At 38.4% G+C, this 20,375-nt stretch overlaps 2 protein-coding genes across 2 annotated transcripts in view; one reads left to right on the top strand and one right to left on the bottom strand.

Moving 5' to 3' along the window:
- HMGCR (3-hydroxy-3-methylglutaryl-CoA reductase) overlaps positions 1–11,464 on the bottom strand; it is a 53,044-nt gene extending 41,580 nt beyond the window's left edge. The window contains exon 1 of the mRNA XM_060143132.1: positions 11,214–11,464. The gene's annotated coding sequence lies outside the window, so the exon portion shown is untranslated. The remainder of the gene's footprint in view (positions 1–11,213) is intronic.
- A 463-nt stretch (positions 11,465–11,927) lies between these two features.
- Positions 11,928–20,375, top strand: part of ANKRD31 (ankyrin repeat domain 31) — a 129,702-nt gene continuing 121,254 nt past the window's right edge. Inside the window, 1 exon segment of the mRNA XM_060146123.1 lies at positions 11,928–12,028. Within this exon segment, the coding sequence (XP_060002106.1) occupies positions 11,928–12,028 (101 nt within the window).

Here is a 20,375-nt window from a genome sequence, read left to right as displayed (position 1 = left end):
TCAGGCCAAACAACCAACAGGGAGGGAACTCAGCCCCACCCATCAGCAGACAAGCAGATTAAAGTTTTACTGAGCTCTGCCCACCAGAGCAACACCCGGCTCTACCCACCACCAGTCCCTCCCATCAGGAAGCTTGCACAAGCCTCTTAGATAGCCTCATCCACCAGAGGGCAGGCAGCAGAAGCAAGAAGAACTACAATCCTGCAGCCTGTGGAACGAAAACCACATTCACAGAAAGATAGACAAGATGAAAAGGCAGAGGGCTATGTACCAGATGAAGGAACAAGATAAAACCCCAGAAAAACAACTAAATGAAGTGGAGATAGGCAACCTTCCAGAAAAAGAATTCAGAATAATGATAGTGAAGATGATCCAGTACCTTGGAAAAACAATGGAGGCAAAGATCGAGAAGATGCAAGAAATGTTTCATAAACACCTAGAAGAATTAAAGAACAAACACCTAGAAGAATTAAAGGACAAACAAACAGAGATGAACAATACAGTAACTGAAATGAAAAATACACTAGAAGGAATCAACAGCAGAATAACTGAGGCAGAAGAATGGATAAGTGACCTGGAAGACAGAATGGTACAATTCACTGCTGCAGAACAGAATAAAGAATGAAAAGAAATGAAGATAGCCTAAGAGACCTCTGGAATGACATTAAATGCACCAACATTCACATTTATAGGGGTCCCAGAAGGAGAAGAGAAGGACTAGAGAAAGTAACTGAAGAGATTATAGTAGAAAACTTCCCTAACATGGGAAAGGAAACAGCCACCCAAATCCAGGAAGCACAGAGAGTCCCATACAGAATAAACCCTAGAAGAAACACGCAAGATACATAGTAATCAAATTGGCAAAAATTAAAGACAAAGAAAAATTATTAAAAGCAACAAGGGAAAAACAACAAATAATATACAAGGGAACAGCTGATTTCCAGAAACTCTACAAGCCAGGAGGGAGTGGCATGATATATTTAAAGTGATGAAAGGGAAGAACCTACAACCAAGATTACTCTACCCAGCAAGGATCGCATTCAGATTCAACGGAGAAATCAAAAGCTTTACAGACAAGCAAAGGCTAAGAGAATTCAGTGCCACCAAACCAGCTCTACAACAAATGCTAAAGGAACTTCTCTAAGTGGGAAACACAAGAGAAGAAAAGAACTTACAAAAAAAAAAACCCAAAGCAATTAAGAAAATGGTAATAGGAACATACTTATTGATAATTACCTTAAATGTCAATGGATTAAATGCTCCAACTAAAAGACACAGGCTCACTGAATGGATACAAAAACAAGACCCATATACATGCTGTCTACAAGAGACCCACTTCAGACCTAGGGACACATACAGACTGAAAGTGAGGGGTTGGAAAAAGATATTCCATGCAAATGGAAATCAAAAGAAAGCTGGAGTAGCAATTCTCATATCAGATAAAATAGACTTTAAAATATAGAATGTTACATGAGACAAGGAAGGCCACTACATAATGACAAGGGATCAATCCAAGAAGAAGACATAACAATTATAAATATATATGCACCCAAGATAGGAGCATCTCATACATAAGGCAAATGCTAACAGCTATAAAAGAGGAAATCGACAGTAACACAATAATAGTGGGGGACTTTAACACCTCACTTACACCAACGGACAGATCATCCAGACAGAAAATTAATAAGGAAACAAAAGCTTTAAATGACACAATAGACTAGATAGATTTAATTGATATTTATAGGAAATTCCATCCCAAAACAGCAGATTACACTCTCTTCTCAAGTGCACACGGAACATTCTCCAGGAAAGGTCACATCCTGGGTTACAAATCAAGCCTTGGTAAATTTAAGAAAACTGAAATCATATCAAGCGTCATTTCTGACCACAACACTATGAGAGTAGAAATCAATTACAGGGAAAAAAACATAAAAAGCACAAACACATGGAGGGTAAACAATACGTTACTAAATAACCAAGAGATCACTGAAGAAATCAAAGAGGAAATTAAAAAATACTTAGAGACAGATGACAATGAAAACACGACGATCCAAAACCTATGGGATGCAGCAAAAGCAGTTCTAAGAGGGAAGTTTATAGCTACACAATCCTACCTCAAGAAAGAAGAAAAATCTCAAATACACAATCTAACCTTACACCTAAAGGAACCTTAGAGAAAGAAGAACAAACAAAACCCAAAGTTAGTAGAAGAAAAGAAATCATAAAGATCAGATCAGAAATAAATGAAATAGAATCAAAGAAAACAATAGCAAAGATCAATAAAACTAAAAGCTGATTCTTTGAGAAAATAAACAAAATTGATAAACCTTTAGCCAGACTCATCAAGAAAAAGAGGGAGAGGACTCAAATCAATAAAATCAGAAATGAAAAAGGAGAAGTTACAACAGACACCACAGAAATACAAAGCATCATAAGAGACTACTACAAGTAACTCTATGCCAATAAAATGGACAACCTGTAAGAAATGGACAAATTCTTATAAAGGGATAACCTTCCAAGACAGAAACAGGAAGAAATAGAAAATATGAAGAGACAAATCACAAGTAATGAAGTTGAAACTGTGATTACAGATCTTCCAACAAACAAAAGCCCAGGAACAGACGGCTTCACAGATGAATTCTATGCAACATTTAGAGAAGCACTAACACCTATCCTTCTCACACTCTTCCAAAATATAGCAGAGGGAGGAGCATTCCCAAACTCATTCTACGAGGCCACCATCACCCTGATACCAAAACCAGACAAAGATACTACAAAAAAAGAAAATTACAGAACAATATCACTGGTGAATATAGATGCAAAAATCCTCAACAAAATACAAGCAAACAGAATCCAACAACATATTAAAAGGATCATACACCGTGATCAAGTGGGATTTATCCAGGGATGCAAGGATTCTTCAATATACACAAATCAATCAGTGTGATACACCATATTAACAAATTGAAGAATAAAAACCATATGAGCATCTCAGTATATACAGAAAAAGGTTTTGACAAAATTCAAAACCCATTTAGGACAAAAACTCTCCAGAAAGTGGGCACAGAGGGAACCTACCTCATCATAATAAAGGCCATATACGACAAACCCACAGCAAACGTCACTCTCAATGGTGAAGAACTGAAAGCATTTCCTCTAAGATCAGAATCAAGACAAGGATGTCCACTCTCGCCACTCTTATTCAACATAGTTTTGGAAGTCTTATTCACGGCAATCATAGAAGAAAAAGAAAAATAAGGAATACAAATTGGAAAAGAAGTACAACTGTCACTGTTTGCAGATGACATGATACCTATACATAGATAATCCTAAAGATGCCACCAGAAAACTACTAGAGCTAATCAATGAATTTGGTAAAGTAGCAGGATACATTAATGCACAAAAATCTCTTGCATTCCTATACACTAACAACAAAAGATCAGAAAGAGAAATTACGGAAACAACCCCATTCACCATTGCAACAAAAAGAATAAAATACCTAGGAATAAACCTACCTAAGGAGGTAAAAGACCTGTACTCAGAAAGCTATAAGTCACTGATCAAAGAAATCAAAGATGACACAAACAGATGGAGAGATATACCATGTTCTTGGATTGGAAGAATCAGTATTGTGAAAATGACTATACTACCCAATCTACAGATTCAATACAATCCCCATCAAATTACCAATGGCATTTTTTACAGAGCTAGAATAAAAAATTTTTAAATATGTATGGAGCCACAAAAGACCCTGAATAGCCAAAGCAATCTTGAGGGAAAAAAACGGAGCTGGAGGAATCAGACTCCCTGACTTCAGACTATACTACAAAGCTACCGTAATCAAGACAATATGGTACTGGCACAAAAACAGAAATGTAGAGCAATGGAACAGGATAGAAAGCCCAGAGATAAACCCATGCACCTATGGTCAACTAATCTATGACAAAGGAGACAAGGATATACAATGGAGAAAAGACAGTCTCTTCAATAAGTAGTGCTGGGAAAGCTGGACAGCTACATGTAAAAGAATGAAATTAGAACACTCCCTAACACCATACACAAAAATAAACTCAAAATGGATTAAAGACCAAAATGTAAGACCAGACACTATATAACTCTTAGAGGAAAATACAGGAAGAACACTCTTTGACATAAATCCAGCAATATCTTTTTTGACCCACCTCCTAGAGTAATGTAAATAAAAACAAAAATAAACAAATGGGACCTAATGAAACTTAAAAGCTTTCGCACAGCAAAGGAGACTATAAACAAGATGATAAGACAACTCTCAGAATGGGAGAAAATATTTGGCAACAAATCAACGGAGAAAGGATTAATCTCCAAAATATATAAACAGCTCATACAGCTCAATATTAAAACACAAACAACCCAATCAAAAATTGGGCAGAAGACCTAAATAGACATTTCTCCAAAGAAACATACAGATGGCCAAGAGGCACATGAAAAGCTGCTCACGTGCTCACTAATTATTAGAGAAATGCAAATCAAAACTACAATGAGGTAGCACCTCACACCGGTCAGAATGGCCATCATCAGAAAATCTATAAACAACAAATGCTGGAGAGGGTGTGGAGAAAAGGGAACCCTCTCGCACTGTCGGTGGGAATGTAAATTGATACAGCCACTGTGGAGAACAGTATGGAGGTTCCTTAAAAAACTAAAAATAGAATTACTATATGACCCAGCAATCCCACTACTGGGCAGAGAAAACCATAATTCAAAAAGACACATGCACCCCAATGTTCACTGCAGCACTATTTACAATAGCCAGGTCAGGGAAGCAACCTAAATGCCAATCAACAGATGAATGATAAGGAAGATGTGGTACATATATACAATGGAATATTACTCATCCATAAAATGGAATGAAATTGGGTCATTTGTAGAGATGTGGATCACCTAGAGACTGTCATACAGAGTGAAGCAAGTCAGAAAGAGAAAAACAAATATTATATATTAAATCATATATGTGGAATTCTAGAAAAATGGTACAGATGAACCGGTTTGCAAGGCAGAAATAGAGACACAGATATAGAGAACAAACGTATGGACCCAAGGGGGGAAAGCTGGGGGTGGGGGGCGGGGGGTGGTGGTGGTGGGATGAACTGGGAGATTGGGATTGACATGTATACACTAATATGCATAAAATAGATAATTAATCAGAACCTGCTGTATTAAAAAAAATAAAATTCAAAAAAAGAAAAAAAATTGAATAGGCAAGCCAGAGACAAGTAAAAAGTATTCATGATGCATAAATCTGACAAAGGCCTCATGTCCAGACTGTGTAAAGGACTCCTACAAACCAACAATAAAAATACAAACAGCCCAATTGACAAGTGGGCAAAAAATTTGCATAGAAACTACAAAAGGTACAAATAGTCAAAAAGCACATAGAAGGTGCTTAGTGTCCTTAGCCATTAGGGAAATGCAAATTAAAACCACAATGAGATACTATTTCACACCCACCAGAATGGGTAATAAATAGGAGATTGACTATCAAATGTTGGTGAAGATACGGAGCAAAGGGAGCTTTCATACATGGCTGGTAGGAGTATAGAAAGGCAGTTTCTTATAAAGTTAAACATATACCCACCATATACCCCAGCAATTGTACTCTTAGGTATTTACCTAAGAGAAATGAAAACATACATCCACAAAAAGACTTCAGTGAGAATATTACTAGCAGCCTCTCTATAATAGCCTCCAAAGTGGAAATAAATGTTTGTCAACAGGTGAGTGGACTAAACAAATTTGGTATGTTCATACAGTGTAATAGTACTCAGCAATAAAGAGGAATGCATTGATATAAAGCACATCGGTGAATCTTAAAAACATTAAACCTACTAAAAGAATCCAGTTTAAAAAGATACATAAAGTATGATTCCATTTACATGAAAGGCTACTCTGTGGTGCTAGAGAAACTACATGATAGAAATCAGAAAGTATTTGCTTGGGGGTAGGTATTGAGGAAAGGGAAGAAGCAATGGAAATATTCTTAATCCTGTTTTAAGCAGTGGTTACCTGAGTGTGTGTGTGTGTGTGTGTGTGTGTGTGTGTGTGTGTGTGTGTGTGTGTGTGTGTGTGTGTGTGTGTGTGTGTGTGTGTGTGTGTGTGTATTCAAAACCATTGAACTGCATCATTTTACTACATCAAAATTCTGATTAACCTTTCATGGTTGGCATTTTTGTGTCTTTCTACTTTGGCAGACCTGCTAATATATTAGTCTAAACTAGTTTACATGACTGTTTCAGTTACACACAAAGAATATCCCATTACCATATGTAAATTTGGCAATTTCGTGAGTCCAAAAATCAACTAAAATTTATTATTTTTTATGTATTAATCATTTATGTAAATTATACTTTTAAGATTTGAGCTTTTAAGATTACCGTTTTTCCACTTACAACTCCGATTTTCCTCCTGTAGGTTGTGTATGCTGGTGTAAGAAATACAGAAACTTTTTTAAAAAAAAAATCCACCACACATTGAACTGAACATTAAGGTCTACATATGTCATTATATGCAAATTATTCCTTAATGAAGAGAAGCGATAAAAAACAGATTATACAGTTCTTCAGTAGCAGAGTCAGGGGGTGGCTTGGTATGCTTGATAACCTCTTATTTCCTCAATCCCCCTAAACAACCCCAAATAAACATACACTCTAAGATAAAGGTGTGAATTTGCTGTGTAAGCAGCTAAGTGACAACTGTGTTTGCTATTCAAACACAACCTTTGTTGAAGTTTCATAGCTCTCACTTCAAAAAGATTATCACCTTGACACCTTTTCTATATGAAATTCCAGAGCTGTCACTGTTCAGCTCTTTGCTTTATTCTGTAAATAGTATACCAAGAGAAGCTATACATGTCTATGTATATATCTGCTTTTCATTCTTCTTAATGACAACATAGTATTCCACTGATAATCCCCTATTGATGGACATTTAGGGTGTCTCTAACTTTTCAAAATTACTGTTGGAATCTTCTGAACTTGTCAAAACTAGTTGACAAAATCAGTGTCATTTTCACCAGGCTGTTGCATTTGTGTTTCTAATTCTTTGACAGCCTATCATGACTTTATCTGTCACTTTGATTGCCAATTTTTTATACCAACATTATACTGTGTTTTTAGGGGGAAAATAATTTAAGAATCCTTACAAAACCCTGATAATCATGTTTAACATCTGTTGCTTTTTTCATGTCATCATAAATTATAAAATGTTGTAATGTATTTCTCCTTCTGAGACAGATGATCAGTTTATAACTGTTGCCCCCTAACTAGGTCGTTTTGCATTTTCACTTCTAAAGAAATATATTACTCATGATCTAATAGAGCTAAACAATGAATAATTATGATTTTAGAGATCACACAGAATAGCAACGTCTTGTAGGCATCCTGGGGCAATGGGTTAGGGAGGGTTGTTATAAGTTACCACTAGGCATGCCTAGTCCTCTGATTCTCATTTTTGAGATGCCGAGTTTTTGCAATCAACCTTTGCTGATTTTATGGGCTTCATTGTAATATATCTTTTTGTCAATCACCAGAATAACACATGCTATTAATTATTCTTCAGAGGGTTTTTTAAAATGAAATATTAATTGCTTATTAGGCTATTACCTTAAATTTCATAGTACTTTTAACTTTTTGAATTATTTTCATATCTATTTTATATATGCCATTTTAAAGTAAAATTGAGCTTCTATATTAAATTCTGCACTAAGAAAGGACATAGCCTGTAGGAGTTGGGTCAGCATATTCCTACACAAGTGAATCAACTATAACGATGACTGCAAAACAAATTTAGGTATTGAACCAACACCTAATCCTGTGTAAACCTGTCTCTGTGTTTTCCCACATTTTGCAGTTTTTGAGAAGGGTCTCACATATACTGATTTTTCGGATTACATGCATATTCTCATTCATTTCTAAATTCACAAAATAGTTCTTATTTGTGCTAAAGACCATGCAAATAATTTGGGTTGATGGATGGCAATCTTTTTTTTTTTTAATCCAAATCTTTGAGAAAATGAATGTTATTTTTGGAAAATGCATTTTAAAATACTCATCATAAAATACTCAGTGAAGTACTTTATATACCTTTATTTTGGGGGGAAATAAAGTAATAAGGTGAAAAGTGGGTTTACTCTCTTAGATATTCATGTGTTATACTTATGATCAAGCAAATCTTCCATGAAAGTCTCATCTCTTACAGTTCTGGGATCTAAAGTAACCTGGATAGAATGGAAATGCTATGAAACTATATAGGCAGGAAAAAATTTAAATTATAAAAGCCAAATATATTGTGTAACCACAAAAATCCTGAGACTTCTTTTTCAAAATCCACACTTCCAAACGAGTCTCATTATAGTACACCTTGTACATACTCCACTTCTTGCTTAGTGCCTGAGTCCTCATCTCACACCACTCTCCTCTGACTCCCCAGCTTCCAACACACAAGCCTCCTGGGATGTCTCAGGGCCTGCGCACTTATGTTCATTCTTCAAATGTCACCTCTTCAGAGAGGTGATCTCTGACCATGTTCTCTAATCAGCAGCCTCTTTATTTCTCTCAGGCACACATCACTCTCTGAATTATCTCATTTATTTATGTACTTGTTTGTTGTCTGCCTCATCCATTAGAAGGCGAGGCCAGTAAGGGAAGGGCCCTAATTCCCAGCCCTCCTTCAGGGCACTGAGCCTCACGAGCATTTGTGGTATAGCATATATGCTATTGGTATGATTTTGGAATTTTCCTTCCTAATGAAAACCTGAGGTGGCAAAGCTGGCCTCCTACTTTTAATTCACCTTCAAAACAAGTAAAGAATTCCCAAATAGAACTTTTTCTCGAAAGACTTAAAGCCTAAATGGAAATCAAGCAATGAAAATTTAATTATAGTTCTGAAGGATTACTTGGTTTCATTTTATAAATTTACTATACAATATTATTCCTCAAAGATTCAAATTTTGATATAATCTAACTTAACTGTATTCTGCCTCATATTCTTTAATTTTTTACAGATATTTGTTGGTTTAAAAAGAATATAATGCTCTTCTCAAGGTTTTCTGACTAATTCACTATGTGTTAGTATTTATATTAACAAGCAATCGATTTTCCTTTTTAACTATTTGAATTTCTCCCCTATTCTTAGGACTCTTTAAATCTAAAAGAGTTCCCATTCTCTCTTTTTTTACCCCATGATATTAAATTGTTGAAAGAAACCAGGTCATTTGTCCTATTGAATTTCCCACATTCTAGATTTGGTTAATTTTATCTTCCTGGTGTTAACACATTTCTCTGCTTTTCCACCTCCCCCCCTCATATAAATAACTGATAGTTAGATCTAGAGTCTTGATTAGATTCAGGTTTTTAACTTTTGTGGGGGCTTAGAATACTTCATAGGTAGCACCATTTATTCCTATTGTATCATGCCTGGAGGAGCATATTTGGTTATCTCACTATTAGTGATATGTTAAGATTATCAGTGGATGTAATGTTGTCAGCCTGATCTACCTGTTACAAAATTCCCCATCAGCCTTTCACCTGGGAATTTAGGACTGTTTTAAACATGGAGGATATATAGGTGGAGAGGTGTAGAAAACACAAAGAGGTCTAGTTCTTTACATATTTATTACTGTTCTGCCTCGTTTATAGAGTTGAGGTGAGGAATATTCAAATAAGTTTATTTTTTGTATATTAACTGTAGGTTATTTTATTTTTATTGAAGTATAGTTGATTTATAATATTGTGTTAGTTTCAGGTGTACAGCAAAGTGATTCAGTTATACATATATATATATGTTTTTCAGGTTCTTTTCCATTATAGGTTATTACAGGATATTGAATATAGTTCCTCGTGCTATACAGTAAATCCTTGTTGTTTATCTATTTTATATATCATAGTGTGTATCTGTTAATCCTATAATCCTAATTTACCCCCCTTCCCCTTTGGTAACCGTAAGTTTGTTTTCTATGTCTATGAGTCTGTTTCTGTTTTGTAAATAAATTTATTTGTATTATTTTTCCACATATAAGTGATATATAATTTTTGTCTTTCTCTGTCTGACTTACTTCACTTAGTGGGATATTTTTTAGGTCTATCCATGATGCTGCAAACGGCAATACTTCAGTCTTTATGACTGAGTAATATTCCATCGTATATATATACACCACATCTTTATCCATTTATCTGTGGATGGACACTTCAGTTGCTTCCATGTCTTGGCTATTATAAATAGTGCTGCTATGAACATTGGGGTACATGACTCTTTTTAAATTAGAGTTTTTGTCTTTTCCAGATATATGCCCAGGAGTGGGACTGCTGGATCATATGGTAGCTCTAGTTTTAGTTTTTTAAGGAACCTTCACACTGTTTCCCATAGTGGCTTCACACTGTTTCCCATAGTGGCTGCACAGTTGTAGGAGGGTTTCCTTTTCTCCACACCCAGAATCAAGTAAGTTTAAAAGACAACCACGAACCAAGTGTTTTAAACAGCAGTGGCTTAACTATGGTCTAAATAGTAAAGTGCACAGGGAACTCTGCTCAATACTCTGTAATAACATAAATGGGAAAAGAATTTGAAAAAGAACAGATACATGCATATGTATAACTGAATCACTTTGCTGTACACCTGAAACTAACATTGTTAATCAACTCTACTCCAATACAAAATAAAAATTTTGAAAAGTAGTAAAATAATAATAGGTATGGCAAAGCCACTTCATGTACTGAAGAGGACAGTAAATTGAGGAGTCAGAAAACCCTAGTTTCTTTCATTTATTTGACAAACCATTAAAGACCCAATATGTGCTTGGACCCTGTAGATTCCGAAGTGAGTACTATAAACTTGCTATGCAGAAAGGGTGTGTCTTATTGGAATCTTCCTCTCACTTGGGAGGTGGAGCTCACTTGGCTTTGTTTCGAATGAGTCTGAATTAAAAACTTGCGAAGAGACTGAAATCAAATATATAAGAATGTAGTCACTTCATTTAAAAATAATAATTGGTTACTGTGGGAGGCTGCTAGGCACCAATATTATTATAAAAAGTAATAAAGGGAAAATACAAGGCATTTAACCTGCCTTTCCAACACAATCTGTATTCCAGCATAACCAAAGAGTTGAGGAAAAAACAGAAATATAAAACAAACCAGTTGGATCATCTAAAAACTTCTGATTAACATTTTTGTTTTGCTTACCTCAGGGGGACTCTTGGGGAAGGGATGTCAAAGGGATTAAGGAGAAAGGCAGCACTTGAAGGACTCAAAAACACTCTTCGGGGCTAAGACCACATTCTGGCTTCAGAAAAGTCTAGCAGAGCTGACAGTTCTTTCCGGGTCTGCGTCTCACAAGCCCGAGATGAGCTGCACGGCACGTGACCCAGCTCTCCCTCGCTGCCGGTATAGCGTTAGGCGGGCTCGGCCTCCAGTCTGTCTGGTGCAACGCTTCCTTTCCGATCCCCGCGGCCGCAGCTCTAGAACCCCCCCGCCACCGCCCAGCCACAAAGCAAAAGTGCGGAAGGCGAGTATGGTAGCCGGCCACGCCCCAGACCGCCGGGAAACACGGGACCCGCGGGCGCGCGCCCGGCCACTTCGGGTCACTTCCGGCCACGGGAGCGGGGGGGGGGGCGGGGTCGACGTACGGCGGGCGGGTCAGACGAGCGGCGCGCGACCCCTGCCGGCGGCGTGGGGTCAGGCCTCCGCGCTGGCCCGCCTTCCCCACGACGCTCTCCGACCCCGCGGTGTGTGCTCGCGTGGCCCACCGGGCTCCCGCCACCAGTTTTGTTCTGAATTTACAATTTCTCCTGGCCCTCAGAGCAAATTAAAAATTTTTTTTATTTTTATTTTTTATTTTTTGGGGGAATGGAGGAGTTAGAGAAAGAGGATAAAAAAGACTTGGAGTGTGAAGCGGAGATGGAGGAAGGTGCCCAGGCCCCAGACTGGGACAGTGATGAAACGGTGATCGAGGCATCGGTGACGGAGAGCGACCAGGAAGAAGAGTTGCCCTGGAGAAGGTGACCGCCGTTGGGCCTGGGTTCTGGCGGCGGGTGGCCCTCTGAGGGTTGAGGAGAAATTGTTACCAGCCGAACGTCTGCGTGCGGGCGGGAGTAGGGCCTCATGGGGCAGCTAGGCCTGAGCTCCGAATTTCGTATATAAAGAAGACCGCAACTGCCCCCTAGCCCTTCCCCAACTTAGGACCGAATGAGCTCTATAGCAGGTGGCTTTCTGACATTTTTAAAAAGCCTTCTTAGCCTGGGGCTTTTTTTGCGTAGGCAAAATAGTCTTGGGTCTAAACTCCTCAAGTGCATTTTGCTTCCAGCGACTCGTAGCTCAGGTCCAGGAGACGGTTAGTATACTTTCTCTCAGGAAGAGAATGTGTGACGGGGGAAATGGTTACTACCAAACTGGAAACGGATAGTTTTATAAGAATCAAGGGAAGATGGTAGTTCCGTTCATCAAAACATATCTAGTTCCCTGTGCTGGACACAGGGAGAAGATAAAAGAGATGAGGCCACTGACTCTGAGAAACCTACAGGCCAGGAAAGACGTAAACAGATGATTTCAATGTAATGTGGGAAGTCAGGGTAGGAAGGATGCCCAGGCTGGTTTAGGAGCCCAGAGGGATGCTTACCTCAACCTAGGTGGTCATCAGAGTTTGCCAGGGTTGACTTCTGGGTAGAGTCTTGAAGCTGGGTCGGAATTTGTCAGATGAAGGAGAGGAGGTTTTCAGGCCAAGGAGGTTTTCATGCAGTTGCATGCATGGGTAAAGGTGTAGTGGTGGGACATAGCATTGTGTTATGTGTGTTGGAATGTGCAATCAGTTGGGTGTTACTGAAGTGTTAAATGGGGAGATGGGTGTAGTGAAAGATGAGCCTGGAGAGAAAGGTACAGTAAGGTCACGCGAGGCCTCTTATAGCCTGTGTGTGTCCTGGTAGGGAGCTTGTAAGATGTTAAGTGGAGGAGCAGCATAATCAGATTTTCATTCACTCAGGCATGCCCTAGACTAGGGCTTTGCAAATTTTTTTTTTTTTTTTTTTTGGGGTACGCTGGCCTCACACTGCTGTGGTCTCTCCCGTTGCGGAGCACAGGCTCCGGATGCGCAGGCTCAGCGGCCATGGCTCACAGGCCCAGCCGCTCCGCAGCATGTGGGATCTTCCCGGACCGGGGCACGAACCCGTGTCCCCTGCATCGGCAGGCGGACTCTCAACCACTGCGCCACCAGGGAAGCCTGGGCTTTGCAAATTTTAATGAAAGTTACGAATTTCTTATAAATCACTTCAGAATCCTGTTACAAGGTGGATTCCAACTCAGGAGTTCTAGGCTGGAGTTTGAGATTCTGCATTTCTAGCAAGCATCCAGGTTAAAGTTGGTACTATTAGATCGGGGATCACCTTTTGCAAAGCAAGGCTATAGGGGTTAGCTTTGGGATCAAAGTAGTAACAGACTGGGATGATGAGAGCTCAGCTAGGCAGAAACAGTGGGAATAGAGGGAAAAGGACAAATCTGAGAAGCCTTTAGAAAGTAAATTTAGCCGCAGATGGTGATTGATGAGATATGGAGGATGAGGGCAGAGCAGCAGTAAAGGATGATATCCAGATTTTTGGCTCTTTTATATACAGAAACAGTAATATTTGCTCTTACTGGTGTACAGGGACCATTTTGACTGGTACCTGGAGTCTTATAACAACCACTACACTCAAGATCCGGAACAGTTCTGTTATGCCAAAAAAACAAAAAAAACTCTTTCGGGCTGCCCTGTCCCTTGTAGTCAAGCCCCTCCCTCCCCATTTAAATCACTATTTCCATTTGTGTGATATATCATCTTTTTTAATCTGTCTGCTTTCATTTCCCTTACTGTCTTTCATTTTCAGCAGTTTGATTATGATGTTTCTGGTAATGATTTTATTTGTGTTTTTCCTGTTTGGGGTTCACTGCTTCTCGAATCTATAAACATATCTTTCACCAAACTTCGGATGTTTTCTGTCATGATATCTTCATATATATTTTTATGTACCAATCTTTTTATCCTCTCTTTCTGGGGTTTTTGTTGTTGTTGTTTGTTTGTTTGTGGTACACAGGCCTCTCACTGTTGTAGCCTCTCCCATTGCGGAGCACAGGCTCCGGACGCACAGGCTCAGCGGCCATGGCTCACGGACCCAGCTGCTCTGCAGCCTGTGGGATCTTCCCGGACCGGGGCACAAACCAGCATCCCCTGCATCGGCAGGTGGACTCTCAACCACTGCGGCACCAGGGAAGCCCTCTTTCTGGGGTTTTAAATGACATGAATGGTAGACCTTTTGATAGTCTCCAGATCCTTGAGGCTCTAATAATTTTTTTTGATTTTTTCTCTCTTAGTTCTTCAGACTGTATAATTTCTATTGCTTTATCTTAAGATTCACTTAGTTTTTCCTGTCTCATCTCCATTCTGTTGTTGAGACCATCCAGTGAATTTTTAATTTCAGATATTATATCTCCTAAAATTTCCATCAGATTCTCTTTTACAGTTTTTATTTCTCTGCTGAGAACTTCATTGTTTTCATCCATTGATAAATGTTCACATTTATGTAATAGAGAATTATTATAATAGCTGCATTAAGGTCTTTGTCTTGTAATTCCAGCATCTGGGCTTGGGAGGTTGGGGCATTGGCATCTGTTATTTTTTCTCTCAAGAATTAGTCAGATTTTCCTTTTCTTTGCACATTGAGTAATTCTGGATTATATCCTGTATATTTTGAATGTTATGTTTTGGACTCTTGTTCCTGTTAAAATCCTCTAGAGGGAGTTGATTTTTGTTTGTTTTAACAGGCAGTCAATCTGATTAGGTTCTGACTGCATGTTCTGTTTTGCCTTCTGTGGGTGGTGGTTACATCAGTCCAATTTTCAAAGCCTTTACTATTTGAGTAAAGCCTTTACTTTACTGTTTGAGTCTGTCTGACTCATGTACCACTCAGGGATTAATCTGGAATTTGGACAGTAGTTAATATCATAGTTCAGTTCTCTAAGCCTTTGTTACACTTTTCTGAATCTGCTCTGCATGTGGACAGCTCAGGGTTGAGCCTCACACTTATGTTGGATCATATACAGAAGTAGGTGATTCCCCTTCCTGCTCTCTTTTCTCCAGGATTCTCATGCACCCTTCCCTCCCCATGCCCACATGTTGATTCGTTTGACCAGAAAGATGGATTTCTTTCAGTGTTAGCCTTCTTGCTGTAGAGTAGTTCCCTGCAGTTGGGGCCACCTTCAGGGCAAAGTGAAAGAAAAAGAGAAGAAAATAAAAGAGGTTCTTTTCATACTCTTGGGAGTATGGTTCCTCTAGTAGGAGAGAGACAGGTTTTCTCTTAAGTTTTAAGTGCCCAAGCTACCATGATTGGTAGCAGTATAGCTCTGAAGCTAAAGAGAGAAAACAAGAAAACTCAGGCACATTCCCCCCACACCTTCCGGCATTCAGGGATCCCTTTCCCTAGTTCTCTGGATAAAGGTAGGAGAGGTTTCTTCTGGAGTTTTTGCTGTCTGTGTCCACTGTACACTTCTAGGTTTAGGCCTAAGATCAAAGCTGGAGACAAGAAAAAGAAAAAAAGAGCAAAAAACAAAACAAAAAAACCAAGCAAACCATGAGACTCACCTACTCCAGAGTTGTTATTTAGATTTCAATTTCAGTCCCCAGTTTACCTGCTATTATTTACTTTTCAGATTGCTCAGGTAGCTGTTAAAAAAAAATTCTACCAGAGTTTTTATTTTTATTTTTTTTATAGATGGCACTGTCTTCTTTTTTTTTTTTAATATTTATTTATTTATTTATTTGGTAGCACTGGGTCTTAGTTGCAGCAGGCAGGCTCCTCTAGTTGCGGCTCACGGGCTCCTTATTTGTGGCACATGGGCTCCTTAGTTGTGGCAGGTGAGCTCCTTAGTGGCAGGTGGGCTCCTTAGTTGAAGCTCACTGGCTCCTTAGTTGTGGCATGCGAACTCTTAGTTGTGGCATGCATGTGGGATCTAGTTCCCTGACTAGGGATCAAACCTGGGCCCCCTGCATTGGGAGCATGGAGTCTTAACCCCTGCGTCACCAGGGAAGTCCCATCTACCAGAGTTTTTAGTTGTAATGAGTGGAGAACTAGGCTATAGATGGCTTACTCTATCTTGACTGACCAATCTTTTTTTTCCCCCTAATTCATTTTTAAATGCTTCTCTGCAGTGCCATAGAAACATCATTCTTTCAGATCTCATAGCTCAAGGTTAAAAATTAGTTTTCTTTTTATTGGTATGGAAATACAAAGTCTAAGCATTGCTGGAGCTGAATACCATTGCTTCCCTCCCACCCATCTTCTTTGCTTACTTACATGCAGTTTATTCTGTTTTTCATGCACAAGCTCTCTACTTTGACTGGAATGAGGAGCACAGGTCCTAGTAGAGCAGAGACCCCCAACAGGCAAAATGTTATACATAAATAATCCTTAAATGTTGCAGCTATTAAGGTGCTTTTGCTAAGATCTGAGAAGAGGTTTGATGACCACTGGGATTAGATAAAGCAAGGCTTTCAAAGAATGAGGAGGCCAGGTGTTAACTGTGCCAGAAAAGTACTCTGAGGACCTGGACTTGGTCCTAGCCCTCTTGAAACTGTAAAATGCATCCAGTCCCTTTTTTGGCCTGGTAAGTGTTGCTACTAATCTGTAAGAATTTAACTTGCTGATTAGTGAGGTTTTGTTTGCTTGTGATTTGTTTACTAAGAGGCAGGATTCATTTTTCTTATATGTGCCCTGGGAACCTTTTACCAATCATTAATTTCTGTCCCAGCCTCCCGTAAATGTGAACTGCTCAATAACATTAAGGGATATACTGCAAACTAATCCTGTTCAATACATTTAAACAGAACCACCTTATAAGATAGTTCATTATTACCTGGATTTAGGTATATGTTCAGGTCAAATCATGTCCTCTGAACATTATAAGTGCATATAGTAAAAGGCTAATTGAACATAATTACCCTGCAAGATGAGTGTTAATTCTTTCCCTTAAGATAGGCTAGCACTATTTTCATGTGAATTGTCTAGATGGAAAATACCTGTTTTAAAGGATACAGTTGCAGAAGGGAAAAATAGCAAAATACAAGGAGACAAAGAATTAATAATCACATTAAATTAGCTAAAGAAAGCAACATTTTTGGTCAGGATATATGGCAAATAGGGGCTCTTCCAATGATTAAAACAGAATGGTGCCAAGTACTATTCTTAAAACTGTTAAATGGAGAGAAGAGAAGAGACAGAGCAAGATTAGCTTCAGTAGTGGGCATCAGTCCCCCGTGGCCAGCAGTCACTCTCTGCAGCTGATGCAGGGCCATTGGTCTGCCCACACCCCTCTTGTGCCACAGAACGAAGGACTTCATCCTCTCCCAACAGAGGATAGACAGAGCAGTGGGGTTGGCCAGGTACCATATGACACACATGTTTAAACAGAACGAAGGAGTACACACTGAGTCTAAACAGGGAAAGGGATTCCCATATAAGGTGGTAAGTCTAGTACAGGCTGGGAGGAGTCTATCTTTTAGTAAGAAGGTATTCCAGACCCAAGGCCTAGCAGGGGTTGAAAGACTGTATGCACAAGACTGCCTTTCTCAGCACATTCTTTGTTATCTCCTGTAGGAAGTACACACAGTGCCTCCCCAGACTGAACTCGAATCAGATCAAACCTCTATATATAATAACCAGTTTACAGGAAATATACAGGACAGAGGAACATGTTAAATGACATGCAGTCTTCAAATCCAAAATGTGGGAAACTCTATAGGAAAAACAACTCAGTTTCTTCAACAAATAAATTGTAAGGGGCAGGGAAGGGGATAACTTATAGATTTTAAAAGAGACTTAAGAGACATACAACCAAATGCAATGTGTGCATCTTGTTTGGAGCCTGATATGAGCAAAACAACTGTAAAAAGAGACAGGGAAATCTGACTACAATCTGTTTATTAGTTTACATTGCTGTGTAACAGCTTACTCCAAAACTTACTAGCATCTTAAAACAATACACATACTGTGTAGTTTCTGTGGTTCAGAAATCTAGGAGTGGCTTAACTGAATCATCAGCTTCAAGGACTCAGAAGGCTGCATTTATCTCAAGGCTTCATGAGAAAGATCTTCTTCCCAAATGGTGGCTGTAAGATTCAGTTCCTTCTCTGGCTATTGAACTGAGTCCCTAGTTCCTCTCTGACTGTTGACTGGGGGCCTCCCTTAGTTTCTTGCTACATAGGCTTCTGCAAATGGCTTTCACAACATGGCAAGCTGGCTTCCATGAGAGGGAAGAAGCAAGAGAATAAGAGAGTAAGATGGAAGCCACTATCTTTTTGTAACCTAATCTCAGAAGGAACATCTCAACCTATTTGCTGTATTTTGTTTATTAGAAGAGTCACTGGATCCAGTCCGTACTGAAGGATAAGTACCATATACAAGGGCATAAATACCGGGAGCCATTATAGAGGCTGCTTACTAGAGACTGTAAATTTAATAATATTAAGGAGTTATTGACTTCTTTTTAGGTATGAAATTTTGGCTGTGTTTTTAAAGGTGTGATTATTACGGTTACGTTTGAAGAGCCCTTATCTTTTAAAGTTGAATACTGAAATATTTCCAGATGAAGTGGAATAAGATGTCTAGGATTTGCTTTAAAAATAATCCAGTGGGAGACTCGCAGGGGGTAGAGAGGATGGCAGAGGGATCATAGAGGACGCAAGATTGGCTGTGTACTGATAATTGTTGCACCTAGACGATGAGTATACTATTGTCTCTATTACTTGTTTATGTTTGTAATTTTCCATAAAAAAAGTAAAAAGCAAAATGAATAAGTAAATAAACCAAAACACCCCTAGTTCCAAATCATATATTTATGCCTTAGTACATTGTTACATTCTTGGATTCTGGCAAAATTTTAAAACATTTTTTTTTATTGTGGTAAGATATATATAACATAGAATTTAGCATTTTAACCATTTTTAAGTGTATAATTCAATAGCATTAAGTATATTCACATTGTTGTACAACCATCACTACTAGTTATCTCCAGAATTTTTTCATCTTCCCAGGCTGACACTCTGTGTACCCTTTAAATAAGAGCTCCTCATTCTTTCATGCCTTCAGCCTCTGGCAACTACCATTCTACTTTCTATGAATCTGACTCCTCTAGATACCTCATGTAAATGGAATTATACCATTTTTGTTCTTTTGTGTCTGGCTTATTTCACTTAGTATGATGTCTCTAAGGTCTATCCATATTGTAGCATGTATCAGTAGTTCCTTCCTTTTTAAGGCTGAAAAATATTCCACTGTATGTCTGTACACATTTTGTTTATCCACTCATCTGTCGATGGATACTTGTCAATTCCACCTTTTAGCTATTGTGAATAATGTTTCTATGAACATGGGTGTACAAGTTAGGTCCCTGCTTTCAGTTATTTTGTGTACATACCCAGAAATGGAATTAATGGATCAAATGGTAGTTCTATGTCTAATTTTTGAGGAACCACCAAACTTTTTCACAGTGGCTGTACCATTTTACATTTCCAGTAGAAAGTACAAGAATTCCAGTTTCTCTATATCCTTGCCACACTTGTTATTTTCTGTTTTTTGGTTGGTGTGAAGTGGTACCTCATTGTGGTTTTGATTTACATTTCCTTAATGTTTAGTATTGTTGAGCATCTTTTCATGTACTTACTGGCTATTTGTATATTCTCTTTGGAGAAATGTCTATTCAAGTCCTTTGCCTGTTTTTTCATTCTGTAAAGGTTTTTTAAGCAGAAGAAATAGATACTTAGGTCTGCCTAGTAGCATACTCACTGTGCTATATCATTGCTATTTGTATCCCTCACCAGATCTGAAGCTTCTTGAGAATAAGGACTGTCTTCTCTCTTTACCTTGGTGCTGCCAAGAGCATAGTAAGAAGTGAATCCAAAAGTTAAAGTTCTGTAATTGTATGTTCTGAAAATATACACTCAGATTTAACCCTGGGATTTTAATCTGAAATTCTCTATGGTATAGAGAAAGGTGAAGGAAAAAACCCAACAGCACTGGTCCTTCAAATAATCTCATTTCACTTCTGTTCAAAAACTATATTGATATTTGTCCCTTGCTCCAAAATATATAAAAATAGCAGAATATTTATTAAAATGAGCATGACCACATGAATATGTCTTTATTTTTCATCTTGGATAAGTTTTAAATTAAAGGCTACATTTCTGGAAAAAAAATTTTGATATAGAATATTAATAGTGGTATAACTAAGAATTTTAACAAATTAATTATAATTTTTATGAGTAGTTTACATTGAACCATGTTAAAAGTTTATCCACTTAATCATTTTTCAGTTTATGCAATATAT

The sequence above is a fragment of the Lagenorhynchus albirostris genome, chromosome 3 (genome assembly GCF_949774975.1).
Source record: "Lagenorhynchus albirostris chromosome 3, mLagAlb1.1, whole genome shotgun sequence".
Lineage (NCBI taxonomy): Eukaryota > Metazoa > Chordata > Mammalia > Artiodactyla > Delphinidae > Lagenorhynchus > Lagenorhynchus albirostris.
The sequence above is the reverse complement of the archived record's forward strand: the minus strand, read 5'-3'. Positions and strand labels throughout refer to the sequence as shown.